The 20,565-nt window shown below is 49.7% G+C and overlaps 1 protein-coding gene across 3 annotated transcripts; it reads right to left on the bottom strand.

Moving 5' to 3' along the window:
• Nucleotides 1–15: 15 nt before the first annotated feature.
• ERO1A (endoplasmic reticulum oxidoreductase 1 alpha) lies at nucleotides 16–19,366 on the bottom strand. 3 transcript variants are annotated; one of them, XM_086892303.1, is made up of 17 exons: nucleotides 18,619–18,720; nucleotides 16,043–16,170; nucleotides 11,627–11,746; nucleotides 10,275–10,358; nucleotides 8,800–8,838; nucleotides 7,771–7,847; nucleotides 7,606–7,679; nucleotides 6,823–6,943; nucleotides 6,389–6,426; nucleotides 5,587–5,598; nucleotides 4,401–4,427; nucleotides 4,162–4,254; nucleotides 2,731–2,977; nucleotides 1,803–1,872; nucleotides 1,575–1,661; nucleotides 1,146–1,279; nucleotides 16–406 (listed from the first exon to the last, which is right to left on the bottom strand). In XM_086892303.1, the coding sequence occupies exons 4-17, from the start codon at nucleotides 10,305–10,307 to the stop codon at nucleotides 346–348; spliced, it is 1,113 nt and encodes a 370-aa protein (XP_086748429.1). In that variant the 5' UTR covers nucleotides 10,308–10,358; nucleotides 11,627–11,746; nucleotides 16,043–16,170; nucleotides 18,619–18,720; the 3' UTR covers nucleotides 16–345. The 3 variants fall into 3 exon arrangements, with proteins under 3 accessions (XP_086748429.1, XP_086748427.1, XP_086748428.1); XM_086892301.1 differs by lacking the exon at nucleotides 16,043–16,170 and having other exon boundaries at nucleotides 18,619–19,366; XM_086892302.1 differs by lacking the exons at nucleotides 16,043–16,170; nucleotides 18,619–18,720 and adding an exon at nucleotides 11,832–11,967.
• Nucleotides 19,367–20,565: the final 1,199 nt, after the last annotated feature.

Here is a 20,565-nt window from a genome sequence, read left to right as displayed (position 1 = left end):
GATGGAGCAGACAAGGAATTTCCCCCCAGTTTATTCTTTGGCACAGTTCTTGCCCTACCTCCAGCTTCCAAAGGCAAGGCCATGGGTCTGATCCATCCAAATAGCACAGCAATATTTCAAAGAGTTATTCCAAATGATCTTCCAATATATAAAATAAAATTTGCATATAGTCCCCACTTTTATACAAAAAAAATATAGCTTTTTTTTTTTCCCCTTGTACAAAATATCTCTTCAGCAGGTTACAGACAATCATGGGACAGGAGCCCCAGCAAGTGGTTTCCATGGTTTAAATCAGAGTGGTGGAATGATGGTGTTTATCCTCAAGTCTCTCTTTCTCCACTGAATTCACCGCATGTTTTGTAAGATATTCCTGAAGTTTTCCAGTTCTTTCACGCTGGTTGAAACCCTGTGTGCAAGGAAAGCAAAAGGGAAACGTTCCAGCAACATTGATGCAGTGAATTATTTAAAATCTGGGAGAAAGGGGCTGTAGCAAGCAAAGCTTCAAGCAGCTCTTGGGAAGAGAAGATTTGGGATTCCAGCTAAATTAGGTTGAGGTTACAACCAGGCCCTTCACTAATTCCCCTGCCTCTTTTTAAAGCAAACACTGGGAATCCCAGTGGAATAGGATGTTAAGGAATTCATCCTTGGAAAAACCTGTTTTCCAGAAACTCCTGGTCCCTCAAGATCACAAAGAGCTCATGTATAAGCAGAGTGTCCTGAAATCCCCTCCTAAAGGCCTCGTTATCCTCCTTTTCTGACAAAAACTCCTCATCCAGAGAGGCTGGACTGATGGATCCCTGTTAAATGCAGCCATGATCTGGGAATGAGCTGCTGGAGAGGCCTAAGGAAAGCAGCCCCTGCCAGGGACAATGTGCTCCCAGGACAGAGTCACACAGTCCCTTCAAAATGATGAAATCCTTTGTATCTTAGCATAAATGCTTCCCTGAATTCCTTACAGAAAGGTAGAGTACAAAGAATATTTTAAACCATTCCAACTGTTGTACTCCATGCCAACACCTGGTACCAGACTATGCCAAGAGCAAGAGTCCCCAGCAAAACTGCTGAGAGCTGACTGAAATTAGAGCTGAAACTGGATGTAACACAGCAGCTCATGCAAAAGCAGAGGGGAAAAGTCTCAAACTCACCTTCCAAAGGCATTAAATAAGGCCACAATTTCTTGTCTGGTCAGCTGGAATCCATAGGAAGGGCCGCTCTCGGGAATCTTTTCGATGAGGTTCTCTGAGAAGAGGATCTTCAGCGCTGTGCCCAGGCCCTGTGTCTGTGCAGGGATCAAAGAGGGTCCTTCAACAGCAGCATTCAACCCTCCCTCCACCTGGGCAACATCATCTAAACAGGGCAAGAGGAATTCACTTAAGCCAGGCTCTGCAGCCCTCCCCTCCCCTGGGTTATCCCACTTTCCCAGGCTGAGCAAGCTGGAATCAGCTGCCTCCTGCTGCCTGCACAGGTAAGGAATCAGCAGCCCTGAGCTGTACCCAGGAGCTGATTGGTATCCAAGGAGCACATCCACACCAGACCCAGCACCAGAGCTCCCAGACACTGCTGACAAATCTCACCTGCAACTTCCCCCACAGCCGACACTTGATGCAGCCAACACAGTCCATGATCTTGGAAATATTCTTAAAGTGCAGCCTGAATTCCTCCTGGGGGAAAAGACATTCATGTTGGTCATGGTGATGCACTAATTAGGGCTCCTTCCAGGAATTAATCTGAATTAATCCTGGAATTCAGTGGGACTGAGGTAGGGAAAAGCCTCCTGCAGTGGGGTCCTTGGCAGAATTTACCTTTAGTTTAGCAGCTTCCTTTTTGTTCCCTGCAAAGAAGGAGTTTTCATCGAAATGCAGCGGGAAGGACCTGGAAGGGAATGGTGAGAGTTTGATTTCTGCCCTGGTTGGTTCCATGGATGCACTCAGGGCTGGGGATAAACAGATGAAGGAGCCACTGGACACTTCCAGAGGTGTTTTAATCTGCCATCCAATCCCAAGGAATGGAACGAGATGATTTAAGGTCCCTTCCAACCCAAACCACCCTGGGATTCTATTCTCTCTTCAGTTTGAGCTGGCATCTCACCTTGGAGACATTTTCAGCAATTGCTCAATGGTTTTTAAGCAATTTCAGTATTTTCTGACAGACAGAAGCACAGGAGGGTGACAAGATAAATCAAACATGGATCACTTTAGGAGACACTCATTTCTGTCTGGTTCCAGTTTACTCCATTCCTTTTACTCCAAACTCCAGCCAACAGCCCAAACCTCTGTTACCAAGATATTTAGGATGTTTTTCTAGTTGCAAACACGAAGCCAGGCCTGGTATCCCACAGATGAGTCACACAGGTAGCCAATTTTAGGGCTGACACGTAGGCAGTTATTAAATTCAATTCTGCTAAATCCAAAAGGCAGCTGAGGCTATTAAACTGTGGGACTAATTAAACTGTGGGACTAATTACCCAAATTCTGCAATTTGCATGCAGATATTAATGTGTTCCCAGCAAAACCTCACTCCTGGTCCCTGCTCATTGCAAGGAGGCTGGAGTAGATGACCTTTAAAAATGTCTTTTCCAACCCAAACCATTCCATATTTCTACGATTCTTACTGCACAAATGACTCCAGGAAAGAGGCCAGAACCTGCCTTTCTAGGAGCTCTATGTGACAGGTTCAGCACACTCAGAGATGGTGCCAGAGCCACTGTCCCCAGGTGCTGAGTGCAATTACTTGGCCAGATGGAGGATTTCCAGCAGCAGGTGTTTCATTTCTGCATCCCGGCCGCTATTCCCGGTGTACAGCTGGAAACCCGGGCGCTCAAAGAAGGGCAGCACTTTGGAGAGGGCCCTCAGCTCAATCAGGTACAGAAAATAGAGGTTCTTGAGTCTTCTGGGCCCTTCCCCACTGGTGAGGACTTCATCAAACCTCTGCTGGAACTCTGTGATGTTGGGGCCCCATTTCTTCTCCGACCACGTATCTGAGACAGGAAAAAAAACCCCAAAGGCAAAGGGGGAAAGGGTTTAGTTCTGGTTCATCTCCTCCCTCCAGGGAAATGGTGAAATGGGATTCCAGCCAGGGAGATCCCAGCTTTTCCAAGTCACTGACCCAAAACCACTGAATCATTAAGGTTGGAAAAGATCTCCAAGATCAGCCTTTGACTGAGTCCAACCTTTGAGCACCACATCCACTCATTCCTTGAACTTCCAGGGAGGTTCCACTGCTCCACCACTTCCCTGGGAAGCCCCTTCCAATGCAGGACAACCCTTCCAGTGAAGAAATTCTCCCTAAAAATTATTCTAATTTGCAAACTAACTAAATAACAAACCCCAGCAAACACAAAACTCCTGCAGACTTTTTGCAGGTAATTCCTGAAACTTCCTAATGAACGAGGACACCTTAGGAGAATTCCTGATGATATGGAAAAACAAGAATGGAGCAAACTGGCCTCTATTTTCCATTTTCAAGCCCACAAAGAATATTTCTGTTGCACATTTTACCCTGTATTTAAGATTATTCTATAAAATACATAGTGGGAGATATAAAAGTCTTATCAAGCTGATGCTGCAGCCCCAAATCATCTCCTGCCTCTGATGTCTCCCACATTATCCCAGCTCCCAATTCCAACCTGGCCTGACTCACATCGAGGTGAGGTTCAAGTGGGCTGTAGACACTTAAATATAATTATTTAGTTAAATCTAAATGATTTGCCCAAATTCCAACAGCTATCACCTTGATTTTCAAGCCCAGGGTTGAAACTGGGATTCCTCACAGGTATTTATGGACCAGAGCATGAGAAGGAAATGGGAATTGCTGATGGAAATGGATCAATGACCTTGGGAAAGCCCAGCCAAGCATTTCCCAGTCCAGGTTATTGCTGAACTGACCATCATAAACCCAGGCTGGGAAGGGACAGCCTCGATCCACAGATAGAAACCCACTCCAAAATAACCCTGGAGGAAAGGAGGGAATATGTGCTGGAAGTCCTGGTACAGAGCCTGGCCCAGCCCTGGAGGCACATGGCAGCTGCATCCCTAACCCTGCTGGGAGAGCACAAACAGGCCTGAATCCTGCTGGAACAGGCTCCAAGCAGCATTTAGCAGAGCCATGGAAGTGTCAGCTCTGGAGAGAGGCAGCAAAGCTGGGGCAGGAAGCAGGATTTACCTTGCAGGAGGTACCTGGCGCTCAGGTGGATGTTGATGCTGGCGTGGAGACCGGAGATGAGCCTGTAGAAAGCTCTTTTCTCCACACAGACCCCTGCAAAGAAAAGGGCAGTTTGAGACACTGAAAGCACCCACTGGAATTTCTCCTGGCTGTGAGGCAGGAATCTAATCCCACCACCCACTCCATGGCCATTTCCTGTCCATCCCAGGAAGAGCAACCACGTTCAGAGCAAGGATTACCTTTGAGCCATTTGTAAAACATGTGTCCTGGAAAGAAAGGAAAAACCCATCAGTGAGGGAACAGCCCAAGCCTGATGTCCTGAATCCATCTCCCAGGCCCCCAGAGGACCCTCTGCCCACTCCAGTTTGAAGAAATTGGGAAAGGAGGATGGAAATGAGATGAAAAGAGTTTTCCTGCCCCTCCTTGTGACTGATGCTTCTCTAACACAGCATGGCAGCAGCTCAAAACAGCACGTGGGCTTTCCCCAGGGGGCTGGGGGGGCAGAACAGCCCAGTGCTGGCAAAAACAAGGATCAGGGATTGCTTTCCTCTTCTGGGCAGAGTGAAGAGAGGGATATTTTTATAAAACAAACAAACCAACCAACCAAAAAACCACAGAGTGCAAGCAAGCGTGCAGAATCCCACAAGTCAGGGTTTCACTCTCCCTGCTCTGTGCATGGAAGTGATCTGGAGATCAGGATTTGGGGGTGGTTTGGAGACAAAAAGATGCTGTGGAGAATGGAGAACTCCAGGGAAAGCCTTTCCCAGAGCCTGAGGGAGCTCAGGACACACAGCTCCTACAGTTCCAGAGCCTGCTGGGATTATGAGTCTGTTCAAAACTCTCTCAGTAATAACCACTGAAAGAAAAACCCAGGACAATTCCTGTTCCCAAAGGCTTCTCCCACTTGAGTGATTGCCTTCAAACTGGACTTGTGCGGTTAATAAAATGCTGGTGGACTTTTTTAAGCCCTTCATATAAGGAATGGCTGAGATAGGGAGGTCACAGGGATCTCCTCTCCACTCTGCTGACCAGGACCAGGGGCCAGGGCAGGGCTGGAGCTGAGCCAGGGGGGGTTCAGGTTGGATTTCAGGGAAAGATTCTTCCCCCAGAGGCTGCTGGCACTGCCCAGGCTCCCCAGGGAATGGTGACATTCCTGAGGCTGCCAGAGCTCCAGGAGGGTTTGGACACTGCTCCCAGGGATGCCCAGGCTGGGATTGTTGGGGTGTCTGTGCAGGGCCAGAACTGGACTCCAGGATCCTCATGATCCCACTCGGGATTTTCTATGGTGCCATGACTCTAATTTCTGGTTTGCCTGATTAATAATTTTGCTAACCAGGTGCTTTATCTGATGGCACAGCCTGTGAGAGCAGGATAAAGACACCCCATTTGTTTCTGTTATCAGTAAAAACAAACAGTGCCACTCACCTCCATCATCTCCTGGTGGAAAAAAGCACAAGTGGTGGAGAGAGAGAGAGAAAAAGAATGAAAGCATTACATACAACCAAAATTAAGCTCCAAAAGCACAAGCACTGCTCTATTCATCTGCTCTGACAAGAGAAGGCTCCTCTCCAGGGAGGTTTGGAAATGTTCTGAACACAGAAAACTCCGAGTGCAGCAGTGAGGACACCGGATGAGCAACGGTGCTGGGTAACCTGACCAGTGCAGGAGGGATCAATATTTGCAAAGGAAGTAAAACCTGATATTTCCAGGGACATTGTACATCCCCTTCAGGAGAAGGGCCACTCCTTCACACCAGGGTCAAAGGAGGGGGGGAAACACCTCCATAATTTAGGGGGAAATGAGGAGATGGTGGCAGAGGGTACTGCTGGGGGTTGATGATGTTCTCATGGCTTGGCTGTAGGGCAGAGCTGCTCTTGGTGCTTTCCATGGAGGATCCCAGCCAGGTTCTCATTTCAGTCCATCACAGACGCTTTGGCACTGCCAAGTACAGACACCAGGCACCCAGGGAGAGCTCAGGGCTCAGCCCTGCTCCCAGTCCCTCCAAAATTCACATTTTTTTCCCAGGACTAGAAGATCAGACATTCTTTTTCTACAATCAATGCTAGAAAAACCCACTTCCAGGTGCCATAAAATTCTGCACTTGGTCAAGAGCTACAAAATATTTCTCATCCAGCAGGAGAAGAAGCCCAGAGAACATTTACTGTTCCTGGAGCTAGGATCAGTTCACTACTGAATGGGTATTCAGTGACATAAATAAATGACTCACCTGTGTCAGATGCCAAAGGTCTTTTTATATTCTGAGGCCTAGGAGGGGAAATAATATCATTTAAATAAGAGATGTAAATAAGTTACTGCCTCTTGTGTGCACAAACAGAGCAGAGCTACTACTTCTGCTGTCAAACAGCCTGAGAGGATCTAAAATCCCCTTCCATGCTTTAGCTTTGCTCAGGAAGGGAAAGGATAGAGCAAAAATGTGAGTTTCTGTGGGGTTTTGGTGGTGCTTTCTTCTTTTTTTTTTTTAGAAAAAAACAGGCAGGAAGACTCAAGTGTCTTCTTTTGGGACAGCCACATGACTTGTCCCTGGTGTATCCCACCCTGCACAGGCACTGCAGCAAGGACAGGAGGATGAGGATTCACTTCTGCCCCTCTGCACAAAGCAGCACCTTCAGGCTTGTGGAACTTGTCCCCCAAAGCACCTACTTGAAGCAGTTTTCTTCATAAATACTGTTCCAAATTTTCCAGGCATCCGGCCCCTTGTAGCCAGTGTAACGTTCTGGATTCAGGAGTAAATCCACGTACTCAGCATCAGGAGAATGGATGTCTGTGGAGCAGAGTGCTGGGTCAGTGACAACCATTTCCTGAGGGAAAATGACATTTTCCAGGGCTGATCCAGCCAACTCTTGCCCACCTTGCTAAACACAGCAAGGTCCTGAGCAGCAAGGAAGCTTTATCAGAAATATTTGTGTATTATTTTTAAAATATTGAGGTCGGGGTGGTGGAAAGGAACAGAAATGCTATTTTGCTAAAATATTACACTCTGGCCAGGAATTGGTGCTGCTCAGCCTGGAGAAGAGGAGGTTGTGTAGAGACCTCACAGCAACATTCCAGGATCTGAAGAGGCGAAGTGAAGTGGGAGAGGAGCTCCACCTCAGGAACTGTAGGTATAGGACAAGGGGGATGGGTTCCCACTGCCAGAGGGCAGGGATGGATGGGAGATTGGGGAAGAGATTCTGCCCTGTGAGGGTGGTGAGGCCCTGGCACAGCTGCTCAGAGAAGCTGTGGCTGCCCCTGGAACCCTGGAAGTGTCCAAGGCCAGGCTGGACAGGGCTTGGAGCAGCCTGGAATAGTGGAAGGTGTCCCTGCCCATGGCAGGGCTTTAAGGTCCTTTCTATCCCTTCCAACCCAAACTATTCCATGATTTGAAGTTCTGCAGAAGTGCTTAAACCTCACTGCAGCCCTGCCAGCTCCGCCAGGTGCCCGTACCATCAGCCTCACAGAAGCTGTCCGAGGAGTCGTCGTGCTGTGCCCACTGCAGCACTGCCTGCCGCGTTTCCTTGCTGCAAAAAACGTGGGGGAAAACTCTCAGAGCGAGCTCTGATCCCAGCTTTCCTTCAAGAAAGGGAAGGATTATGGCAAAAGAAGTCAAACCTCAAAGAGTCATCAACAGCTCCGAGTCTCTTGGCTTCTTCACATTCCTCAGCGAGGTTATTGGCTTCTTCCGAGTACTGGGTTGGAAAGCAAAGGGGTGGGGAGGGATGAGGATTAAAAAGGAAATTTTTTTTTTTTTGTTTTAATTTAGCCTTCAATGGACTATCCAGGTTAAGCCCCAGAAACCCTTTCATGATTCACCCCAGGCTGTGTTTGCACAGGATGGCTGCAGATATCCAAAGGTTTGTGCAATGCTGATGAGTCCTGCAGGGACTCGGGGCAGCCTCCGGCGCTGCCATAGGAGCTTTTTGTGCCTGGTGACATCTGCTCTTGGAGAGATGTCAGGAATACCTGGCTCCAGACAGCCACCTCAGAGGCTCTGTGGCATCCCAAGCACTTGAAGAGTGAAAATTTAGGCCTAAAGAGCATCTTGACAAATATTGACCCATGCTCAAATCCGGGGGGCAGTTCTGGGCCCCTCACAACAAAAAGAGATTTTGAGGGGCTGGAGCGTATCCAGGGCAGGGAACGGAGCTGGGAAGGATCTGGAGCCCCAGGAGAGGCTGAGGGAGCTGGGAAGGGGCTGGAGAATTGCTGAGGGAGCTGGGAAGGGGCTGAGCCTGGAGCAAAGGAGGCTCAGGGGGCCCTTGTGGCTCTGCACAAGTCCCTGGCAGGAGGGGACAGCCGGGGGGGTCGGGCTCTGCTGCCAGGGAACAGGGACAGGAAAGGGAACGGCCTCAGGCTGAGCCAGGGGAGGTTCAGGTTGAATATTAGGGAAAATCTCTTCATCACAAAGGTTTCCAGGCATTAGAAGGAGCTGCCCAAGGTGATGGTGGAGTTGCCATCCCTAGAATGATCAAACACCACGTGGATGTGGTACTTGAGGACATGGGTTAGTGATGGCCACGGGGGTGGTGGGCTGACAGTTGGACTCAGTGATCTCAGAGGTCTTTTCCAACCTTATCAGTTCAATGGCACAAAACTGGACCACAAAATAAACTTCATCCTTTTGTGTTCAGACACACCCACCTTGTAACTTCCAGATCTGATTCCATCAGGGATTTCATCCTGAAAGACAAAACAAAGCCTGTGTCACACGTGGGGCTGCTGAGAACCCCTCAGCCCTATCTTTGGGAAAGGTTTGGGATGTCACCACAGCTGCCAGAGGTGAGAAGGTGACCAAAACACTCAGCCCAGTTTGCAACACACCCAACTCCTCCCCAGACCGAGGAGAAGCAATGTTCCTAGTGGTTTATTTTGATTTTTTTAAATTTTTTTTGGCAAGATTCCTCTTCTCCAAAGGTCTGCAGCTTTCCACAGCTGCTACATCAGGTTCTGCTTTGCTTATCTGAGCAGGAATTTGGGGAAGCCAAACTCCAGAGGAGCTGCAGATGCCTCTGGTCAGTCCAGGTCTGGCATCACCTTCCTGGCAGGAGCCCAGGTGCATCCTCAGAAGCTCCTGATCCATGACATTCCAAACTCCCCTCTGACCATTCCATCATGGAATGTCAGCCCTGCCAGCCCCACACAACCAGCCCCAAAATTCTTCTCAGCTTCCATTTTCTCCAGGAGTAGGAAGGTGATAGAATCACTTCTCCAACAGCAAAAGCTGTGATGGCAAAGAGAAAAATTAAGCAGTTAAGAGTTATTTTTATTGATTTCAGGATGAAATGGACCCAAATAAAAATAATTAAGAACAGCAGGGACAGTCAGTTCTTAAAATAAGAACAACTTTCAGCTAAAACTTAGGTAATTGTAACATAACTCCATCACATTAGTCATAATCTCTACCAAAAATAGTTTTTTTTTAAGGAAGAAAAAGTATTTAAACAACATTTAGGGTTATTTTGAGGTGAAAAAAAACCCATCATCATTCTATTTTAGAACCCAAGAGGGAGTAAGACAGTCTGTGCTGGCTGTCAACACCAAAACATGAGATGTCCCCAAAGGGACCACCAGCCACCAAGCTGTGATTCCCTCATCTTCTCACCCCCTTCTTTTTGGGCTGTTTTCTTACAGCTGAGGGAACAAAACCCTTTTGTCCAGGATAGAGGGACAAGAGTGGAAATTTGATCCATTCTCCTACAAGTAGAGGGCTGCAAAGTTCTTAGTCAAATTCATCAGCCAAAACTAAATCACAGTGCAGCTCGTGGGCAACAGGGTAAAATTCTGTCAATTAACAAAAAAAAAATAATGGATTTGCCCTAAAATCTAATTACTAATGGAAAAAAAATTAAAAAGGACCAGGAGAAGCTTTTGGCTGTTTGCAGAGGGTCAGCTATTAAAATCCCAGCCTGTCTTAAAACATTCAGAATTTAGTATTTTGGCCTTTCTTATTGTGTTGCTGCACCCATGAAAGATCCATCAGAGCCCCAGTTTTTCCTATAAGGAAAATAACAAGATTCAGTCACTTGTCTGCTGTTTCCTCTTGGTCTGAAAAAGTTAAATTAAAAATAAAAATTAAAAAAAAAGAGAATATGTAAAAGAATGGATTTGGTACTTACAGAGGGGCAGGGCTGTACAGCACAATCTCTCATTCCACAGTGACTGTTGTCATCCCAAAAGGGACAAGGTTTCTGTAGGTTTACCTGCAAATAACACATCACCCTATTCAATACCACAGCTCCCCCATGCAGCCAAGCCAACCTTCCACTCCCCATTTTCCAATAGAAATCCATGTTCTGCACTTGTTTGTTCCCACACCAGCAGCTCCTTGCTGACCCAGATTGATAACATCACTCATAACCTTGTTATCAGCACAGGTTATCCTTTTAATCCTTGCTTGGATCTTTCTGCTGGTGCTTTCCCACACAGACATTTCCATAATTCCAAAATGTTCTGAAGGCCAGAGCTCCCTCTGCTCTGGAGCTGGGAGAGCTAGGAATGTTCACCTGGAGAAGGGAAGGCTCCAGGGAGAGCTCAGAGCCCCTTGCAGGGCCTGAAGGGGCTCCAGGAGAGCTGGAGAGGGACTGGGGATGAGGGATGGAGGGACAGGACCCAGGGAATGGCTTCCCACTGCCAGAGGGCAGGGATGGATGGGAGATTGGGAATTGGGAATTCTTGGCTGGGAGCCCCTGGCACAGGGTGCCCAGAGAAGCTGTGGCTGCCCCTGGATCCCTGGAAGTGTCCAAGGCCAGGCTGGACAGGGCCTGGAGCAGCCTGGGATCATGGAAGGTGTCTCTGCCCATGGCAGGGGTGGAACTGGATGAAACCATTCTGGAATTCCAGGATTCTACACTTCATTCAGACCAATCTCAGTATTTCTGCTACAAATCCCAACCCTGGAAGGGGAAAGGACATGAGCTTCTTCATCAAAACACAATTCTTCTCTTTTGTGAGTTGGTAACAAGTATCATTCTTCCAAAACAATGAACATTCAACAAGATTTGGTAAGTTTGGGAGAGAGGGAGGATAAATCTGACTGAATGGGAGCAGAATCCAGCTCATGGAATCGAATCCATGGAATGTCTGGCAGCAACAGCCATCAGTGAACCTGAGTGTAACTAATCCAGGTTTTCCATGTCAGTGGGGAGTCACCGTGAATCCTCTCATTATGGATCACTGGTCATCAACATCTTTAAATCACAGCTCACCAAAGGAAGTCCTCTCATTAAAGTGTTGCTTAAGATGGGAAAATGGATAAGAAAATATCTTTGAAATCCTCTTAGAAGTACATTACATCTTATTAAGGTTCTCCTCATAACAGAAGGGTCCAACTTACTGATTGCAAAAAATTGGGGTTAAAATGCAGGGATCTGATTTTTAAAAGATCAGCAATAAGTTCATGGGAGATTAAAAAAAAAAAAAAAAGGACAGCAGCACACAAAGAAATACAATTCTTGTAAGAGAAAATTACCTTGTAGTATCTAAAATAGTCACTTTCCAGGAGTTGGTTCAGTCTAGGAAAAAGTTTGTAGTTGTTGAAGGCATCGATGGTTTCTACATCACAGGTGCAGTCATCTAAATAACCAGTAACCTGGGGGAGGAAAAAAAAACCACAATAAAATCAAAATCTAAACCATCAAAAATAATAAATTAAATATAAACAACTCAGCCAGAACTTTTTAACACTGCAGACAATAAAATAATTCATCATTTCCTTTTCCCAGTGAGTTAAGTTTAAGCAGAATGGGTATGGCTGCCGTGAGAGCTGTGAGCCATGGGCTGCCAGCTCAGGATCCCTCCTGGATGAGGCTCAGGAAGCATTTCTGTAGGATAACACAGATGGGACCAGTTAGGCAACAATGACACAATGACAGCCCTGAGAGAAAGTCCTTGTTGTTAATCACCAGGGTTTGATTTGATCAGCACCACAGCAGGTTGATGAGAGGGATGGAGCAGATCTGTGAGGAAAGGCTGGGAGAGTTGGGATTGCTCAGCCTGGAAAAGATAAAGCTCCAGGCTGATCCAACTGCAGCCTCCCAGTAGCTGAAGGAGCTGACAGGAAAGATGGAGAGAGGATTTAAAAGGGATGGAGGGACAGGACACAGGGAATGGTTTCCCACTGCCAGAGGGCAGGGATGGATGGGATATTGTGAAGGAATTTCTGATGTGAGGGTGGGCAGGCCCTGGCACAGGGTGCCCAGAGAAGCTGTGGCTGCCCCTGGATCCCTGGGAGTGTCCAAGGCCAGGCTGGATGGGGCTTGGAGCAGACTGGGATAGTGGAAGGTGTCCCTGCCATGGCAGAGCTGGAATGGGATGGGATTTAAGGTCCTTTCCAACCCAGAGCATCCCATGATTCTGTGATTAACTGCAGCAGTCCCTCTGCTCGCCTCAGAGAGCCATTTGGCACGAAAACATCTGTTCTAAATCTGATGGATCCTTCTTGCATCATCCTGAACAGCTCAACAGGCTTTGTGCAAGCCCTGAAGAAGAAGAAAAAACACAAAGAAAGAAGCAGTGCAAATTCAGCTGTGGTTTCCTGACACATCCATTACTGGCTGATGACAAAGTTGCTCGCTACAGAAGTAGTTTTGCTTCCCCCACATCCCCAGTGAGTCCTTGAGGAAATCACTGAATCCTGGAATCATTCAGGCTGGAAAAGATCACTGAGTTCAAACATTCCCCCACCACTGCCCCATGTCCCCAAGTGCCACATCCACAGAGCTTTTCAATCCCTCCAGGGATGGGGACACCACTGTCCTGGGCAGCTGTGCCAAGGCTGGACAACCCTTTCCATGAAGAAATTTTCCCCAATATCCAATTTAAACCTCCCCTGGTGCAACTTGAGGCCATTTCCCCTTGTCCTGTCCCTGTTCCCTGGCAGCAGAGCCCGATCCCCTGGCTGTCCCCTCCTGTCAGGGAGTTGTGCAGAGCCAGAAATTCCTCCTGAGCCTCCTTTTCTCCAGGCTGAGCCCCTTCCCAGCTCCCTCAGCTGCTCCTCATAATTCAGCAAGAGCTGCACAATAACTTAAATAAAACCATTATATTTACCACCATGGAAATGGAGCTGAGAGGAGGATGGCAGAAATGGAGCACAGAGTCACATGAAATGGGGAGGTGGGGGAAAAAATAGCCAGAATTCCCTACCCCGCTGGAATAACTCTGTTTTGTTGAGGCAGCATGATTTGGAGGCTCACTCATATTTTAAGTGTTTACACTGAAGCTCAGTGTGTCACCCTCACACATTTACTGAATTTTGTCCTGCATTTTGCATGGTAATGAAGATTAACAGTGATTTAAGATTTCCACTAACCTGAATCACCCTTGTAAAAATAAACAGTAGCAATTTGCTAATCCAGTTACCCAATTTAAAGCTGTTTCAAAATTATATATACATTAAAAAAAACACACATCAAAACAACAAACCGCAGCAAGCCACCAACCAACCACATTTTTATTTCCTGGAATCTTGGCATCCTTCAAGGCAGGAAGCATAAAAGGTTGGGTCTAAAAGAGGCCTACAAAAAGATTTGGGAATAATCTTCAGCTGCTCTCTGTATCCACACTTGACAAAGATGTCACTCCAAAGTAAGGGGGAACATTGGAGCCCCCACTGGAAGCACCATTTGGGCCAGGTCTGTTTTGGTGACCAATTCAAGCCAGAACCAACCTCATCCTGATTATAATCCAGAGTGAAGCACTGCAGATGATCCCAAAATCCTTAGAACCTGATGGAGGTCATGTTTTGGAGCTCTCCAAATATCAGTTTACTGGTGGGATCAGCCTCAGGGTCACCCTGAACACATCCATGGGGGCAAGGGGCAAAGGAGAAGTGCTGGGAAAACTCCACCTCTGCTCAATCCTTCTTCCTCCAAGGATTTCAGTCAGACTGGGCAGAAATGGGCAATTTCCCCAGCCTGTGTGTGCCCAGCCTAGCAAAGCTCACAGCCAAAGGAGCACAGAAGAGAAGCAGCACCAAGAACATCCAGAGCTGAGGCTCCTCGGAGCCCTGGTGAAAACCCCAGTGATGCCTCCAGCAAACAGCTTTAAGCTGAGCCACTTGGAAACTCAGTGCCAGTGTCAGATCATTTGGCAGGATTTGGTTTTCATTTCAGAGGTTCCCTCTTGCTCCATGACCACCCCAGAACCCATTTTTCAGCCCTGGATGCAGCCAGACTCACTTTGGGACTTCACCTCCTGCTGCCAGAGCAGCTGAGCTCTGGCACGTGTCAGACGTGCCCTCCAGTGGGTGGTACCTTAAAACACTTCCTGCCACCCCACAAACAAAATATTTACCCACATCTTCATGTGCCAATGAGAGCAGTTGTTTGAGATAAACCATGGATGGATCCAGTCCCCAACACGTGCCGTGCGCCCGCTGCCACCGTGAATCACCCAGCTGAGGGGTTTGCTCCACCCGCCCTGGGTGTGAGAACCTGGCAGGAGGCTGAGGGACAGGGCTGGGCTTTCCCACTGGGAAGAGATGCCAGGAGCAGCCGGGACAGACGCGGCAGGAGCGGCTCCGGGTGCTGAGTAAGCTCCGATGGTGACGTGCTCGCAATCCCGAAATCCCACGGACCCACCTGGTGTGCTGGGAACACCAACACCAGGGACTGTGCAATCCCTGGGTTTGGCTTCTGCTTCAACCTCCTTCCCCTCCATCCCAGCCTCCTGTCAGGCTGCTCTTCCCACCTCCTTCTGCTCCTCCGAGTGTCACAGGAACATGCCCTGAGCAGTGGATTTCGGGATTTCTTCTCGCTGTGTCCCACACCACAGCCAGGCAGGAAAGGATCTCCCACTACAGCCACAACAGGGCACAGGGAAGGGAATGCCACAGAGGCTGAGAGGTTTGGTTTAGCCTGTGAAGAGCTTCCCTGCTCTTCTGGACAAACCACAGCAATCCCAGGCTGATGGTGAGCAGATGCCTTCCCTGATCCCTCAGCAGAAGTTTCCTGGCACAAAGGAGCTGGACTTTGATGATCCTTGTGGGTCCCTTCCAACTCAGGATATTCTATGATTCTATGAAATGATTTCCCTTTCATCCTTGCCAGTGCACTTGGAGTAAGTTGTGCATGTCATTCCTGCACATGCCCTGGAAACATTACCTGCCATTCCAGGTGCTTTATCCCCATCTTTTGCCCAGAAAACAAGGACTGTGTTTTCCAGAACTCACTCAGAAGCGAATTTCACATGGAAGCCTCGGGATGGGGCCAAACCACAGGGCCTGAAGGGCTGCCACAGCATCCCAGAATGGTTTGGGTTGGAAGGGAGCTTAAAGCTCATCCAGTTCCACCCCCTGCCATGTGCAGGGACACCTTCCACTATCCCAGGCTGCTCCAAGCCCTGTCCAACCTGACCTTGGACACTTCCAGGGATCCAGGGGCAGCCACAGCTGCTCTGGGCAGCCTGTACCAGGGCCTCCCCACCCTCTCATCAGGAATTCCTTCACAATATCCCATCCCTGCCCTCTGGCAGTGGGAAGCCATTCCCTGTGTCCTGTCCCTCCATCCCTTGTAAATCCTCTCTCTCCATCTTTCCTGTCATCTCCCTTCAGGTACAGGAAGGTCACAATTAGGCCACCATGAAGTTTTGTCTTTTCCAGGCTGAGCAATCCCAACTCTCCCAAGCTTTTCCTCACAGGAGAGCAGGACACAGCATTCCAGGAAGGATCTCACCACAGCAGAGCAGAGGGGCAGAATGTACCCCCAAAGATCTGCTTCTCTCCACCTGGAAACTCCTCCTGAAGCTACCCCAGAGAAACTGGGAGCTGTGCTAGGAATGAATTCCTGCCCCGGAGGCTGCTGAGCAAACACCAATTCAAGAGGAACGCAAGGACAGCTTGAAAGCCTGCCCAGGTACCGAGGAGGAAACTCTCCATACCCAGACTCACCCCTAATGACAGCGTCCTGCCCACAGAAACATTCCCAAAGGGAACCAGCCCTCGGCCAGACCGGAAATCTTGGCAAAATCCCCATCTGCCAAACACCTGCAGCACATCCTTAATGCAGCTGCATCAGCCTGTAAACAGCAAATGAACAATAATTACCAGGAATCTACAGAAGAAATCCATGGCTGACTAAAGCTGTGATGCAAACAGGAATATCTCGAGGGGGGGTGAGCTGTCTGTAAAGTTTGAGGGGATTTTGATATTGGAATGTTAATCAGAGCTCGGAAAGCAGAAAACAATATTTGAAACACAAACATTTGTGGCAACAGATGGATGTTCCTAATAAAAAGTTTCAGGACTGCTTGGACTGTGAGGGAGATCAAATAACAGTGACAAAAAGCAGGTGAGGCATTGCCCTAGGTGCAGACAGACAGGAGAGCAACACCCATTCCAGAATCACAGCCTGCTGAAGTCAGCACTTGGAATATTGCTGGAGCAGCACTCCCAAAAGTGGCTCTTGTCAAGTGTCCCAGCACAGGCTGACACACGAGTCAGAGCTCTCCCAGACACCCCACATCAAGGCTTCTTCACCTGAGGAGCTCACGAGGCAGCATGAGATGGCTCACAGGAGGAAACCAAGAGCTGTACCAGGCCTTCAAGGAGCCAAACAAAGGAGGGCAAACCAGATTATTTAAGGCTGGCCCTATATTTTCTTTGGTGTCAAATAAAAACCACCAGACCAGTTCTGCACAAGAGAATCAGCAGATTATTTTTAACCAAAAGATGAGGCAGCCCTCAGGTGTGATTTAAAAGGTTTGGTGGTTAGAAAGGCTGAGAAATGCTGCCTTACATGACACCACTTCCTAAAGGTAATAAAAAATCCTGACCTAAACATTTGTAGGGAAAACCAAGCTGCTCCACAGAATGAAAAGTGTGTTGCACAAAGCACCATGCCAGCTCCTCCAGCCCAAGGAAAAGATCCTTCCAGTCACTGCCATGCCAGAATGCCAGTTCAGTTAGTGGTTACGGCTCCTTATCCCATTCCACGCTCCTGACTCAACATTAAATCCTTAGGAGACAAACTTCTCTGCTTACAGGAAGCTGCAGGGAAAAACCCTGCAGAGATCCTGCATCTAAATGCATGTTTTTCAATGCTTTATCAGCAGAGCTTTTATTTACCATTTCCACAGGAAGCTGAAAGTGTCAAGAGCCACTCCAGACAGCAAATCCAAAGCCAAAAGTGTAATTCCATTTGTGTTCTTTCTCCACTCTCAATTCCTGACCCACATTTAAGGACTAGAAATTTAATACAGCAAGAGCAGCCTTTATAAAAACTTCCTGTTTTTAAAGGCAACAAAATAAAGGACTAAAGACATTGTGACAGACATCTTCACTCCTTGATCTTGCAAATGTGTTTTATCACAGGAATTATTCAGGTTGCAAGGGACCACAAAAACCATCTTATGTCCATGGCAGGGACATCTTCCACTATCCCAGGCTGCTCCAAGCCTCATCCAACCTGGCCTTGGACACTTCCAGGGACCCTGGAGCAGCCACTTTGCTTGTGCAAAGCTGTGTCAGAAGGAACTGCAGAGTGATCTCTTCCTTAAATCCAGATGCTTGGTCGACTGTACCCAGTTCTCTCATTACTGTACCTCAACAGAAGCTGCACTGAGAGCACAGTGACACACCTGGCACACAACAGGAAGAATTAACCCTGGAAGAGTTTTAAGGAGCAGAGCAGCCCAGCTCACACCTGGGCATGGCAGGGCAGGGTGGCAGGAGCTTACTGCAGCCATGCTCTCTCCTGGACAGCAGAGCTGGGAGAACAGCAAGGCAGGAGAGGGGATGAAGCAGTTCCCAGGGATAGCAATGATATCCCCGAAACATCCCAGGAGAGGCACCTGGGTAGCTGGGGAAGAAATGCTCAACAAGCTGGAGCACTCCCCTTTTCTGATGGGAGCAGTTAAGATGATATGGAAGAGAACCACAGAATCCTGGAATGGTTTGAGTTAGAAGGGACTTGAAAGCTTATTCAGTTCCACCCCTGCTATGGGTGGAATTATCCCACTATTCCACTATCCCAGGATGCTCCAAATCCTGTCCAGCCTGGCCTTGGACACTTCCAGGGATCCAGGAGAAGACACAGCTGCTCTGGGCACCCTGTGCCAGGGCCTGCCCACCCTCACAGGGAAGAATTCCTTCCCAATCTCCCATCCATCCCTGCCCTCTGGCAGTGGGAAGCCATTCCCTGTGTCCTGTCCCTCCATCCCTTGTCCCCAGTCCCTCTGCAGCTCTCCTGGAGCCCCTTTAGGCCCTGGAAGGAGCTCTGAGGTGTCCCTGGAGCCTTCCCTTCCCCAGGTGAGCACCCCCAGCTCTCCCAGCCTTCCACACAGGAAAGCTCCTGCAGCCCTCGGAGCATCTCCGTGCCCTGCTCCAGACTGTCCCCAGCAGAGAGAGAGAGCTTCCCGCGCTGGGCACCCCAGAACCTGCCCACTGAACCCATGCCAACCCCTCAGCTCCCCCGCGACCAGCCCAGCCGCCATCCCGCTGGCACCCCGTGCCCGGGCAGTGCCCACCTGGCAGAAGCAGCGTGGCTCGGCTCCGCGGGGCAGCGCGGCCGGCAGTGCCAGCAGCCCCAGCAGGACGATCCCCGCCGCCATCTCCGCGCTCGGGCCCGGCAGCACCGCAGGGGCCGCCCCGCTCGCACCGCCCCGCCCGGGGCGCGGCCGCCGCCGGCTACGCGCGGAGCCGCACGGAGCGGGACAGCGAGGGCAGGGCCGGGGACTGTGAGGGCAGGGCCGGGCACAGCGAGGGCAGGGCCGGGGGACAGCGAGGGCAGGGCCGGGGACTGTGAGGGCAGGGCCGGGCACAGCGAGGGCAGGGCCGGGGGACAGCGAGGGCAGTGCCGGGGACAGTGAGGGCAGGGCCGGGGGACAGCGAGGGCAGAGCCGGGGACAGCGAGGGCAGGGCCGGGGGACAGTGAGGGCAGGGCCGGGGGACAGCGAGGGCAGAGCCGGGGACAGCGAGGGCAGTGCCAGGGACAGTGAGGGAAGGTCCCGGGACAGTGAGGGCAGGGCCGGGGGACTGTGAGGGAATGTCCCGGGGGACTGTGAGGGGAGGGCCGGGGGACTGTGAGGGAATGTCCCGGGGGACTGTGAGGGTAGGGCCGGGGGACTGAGAGGGGAGGTCCCGGGGGACTGTGAGGGAATGTCCCGGGGGACTGTGAGGGCAGGGCCGGGGGACAGCGAGGGCAGTGCCAGGGACAGTGAAGGAAGGTCCCGGGGGACTGTGAGGGCAGGGCCGGGCACAGCGAGGGCAGAGCCGGGGGACAGCGAGGGCAGTGCCAGGGACAGTGAGGGAAGGTCCCGGGACAGCGAGGGCAGGGCCGGGGGACAGCGAGGGCAGTGCCGGGGACAGCGACACTTGCGCGCTGTTTTTTATTTAAAAATATAAAACAGTAATGTGCGCATTACAGAATAACAAACCATCCCACTAAGGACCCAGCGGATGAAAAGCAATGCTAATATTCCAGACCAAAGCAAATTTTCATGAATATACACACGTATCAATCATCTGATGGTGACAGCAAACCATTTGGTCCATTTGTATAATGGTTTATTTTTTGCCTTCACAATGGCTGGAGATAGAAAATTAGAGAAAAAAAACAAAAACAATTTACTTCATTCACCCTCTGAGTTGTAGTTCAGTGTGTTTTTCTGCATATAACCTGATTACCAGTACTTTAGTATTTTGCTTCTCAAAATCATTAAGCAGATTTAAATTACAAAAGCTTATTATTTTGCCCCATGCTGGAAGTGTCCAAGGCCAGGCTGGATGGGGCTTGGAGCAGCCTGGGATAGTGGAAGGTGTCCCTGCCCATGGCAGGGGGTTGGAATGAGATAATTTGACCTCCATGAGATCATGGAAGTCCCTTTAAGCCCAAATCACTCTGGGATTCTCCGACACCAAACCTTCTAGGTTTCACTGAAAGCACATCCACTTTGAGGCAGAGCATGAGGAAAAGGTGTCTGATCCCTCCCCGGCAGTGACAGCAGCCAGAAGCGCTCCCCATGCCCCAGCCTTCCCTGGAACATGTTTTGGGATGAGCTCCTGGGGTCAATCAGGATTTGGGGGAGCTGCTGGTCTTTGACTTGGCTCCCTTGCAGAGCCATGGGGACACCCCAAGGGACAGGAGCGAAACCCCAACATTTTTCTTGGCTGCCAGTGGACAGGGATGGGTGGGATATTGGGAAGGAATTCCTGGCTGGGAGGGTGGGGAGGGGCTGGGATGGAATTCCCAGAGCAGCTGTGGCTGCCCCTGGATCCCTGGAAGTGTCCAAGGCCAGGCTGGACAGGGCTTGGAGAGCCTGGGACAGTGGAAGGTGTCCCTGCCATGGCCGGGATGAACTCCAGGGTCCCTTCCAACCCAAACCATTCCATGATTCCTTGACCTCCATAAGGTCTCCCCACACCTCCTCGCTCTTCCACTTCTACCCACACTCCGCGGCCGCTCTTTTCCCCAC

This window comes from Cyanistes caeruleus, chromosome 6, assembly GCF_971803275.1.
Source record: "Cyanistes caeruleus chromosome 6, bCyaCae1.hap1.1, whole genome shotgun sequence".
NCBI lineage: Eukaryota > Metazoa > Chordata > Aves > Passeriformes > Paridae > Cyanistes > Cyanistes caeruleus.
The sequence above is the reverse complement of the archived record's forward strand: the minus strand, read 5'-3'. Positions and strand labels throughout refer to the sequence as shown.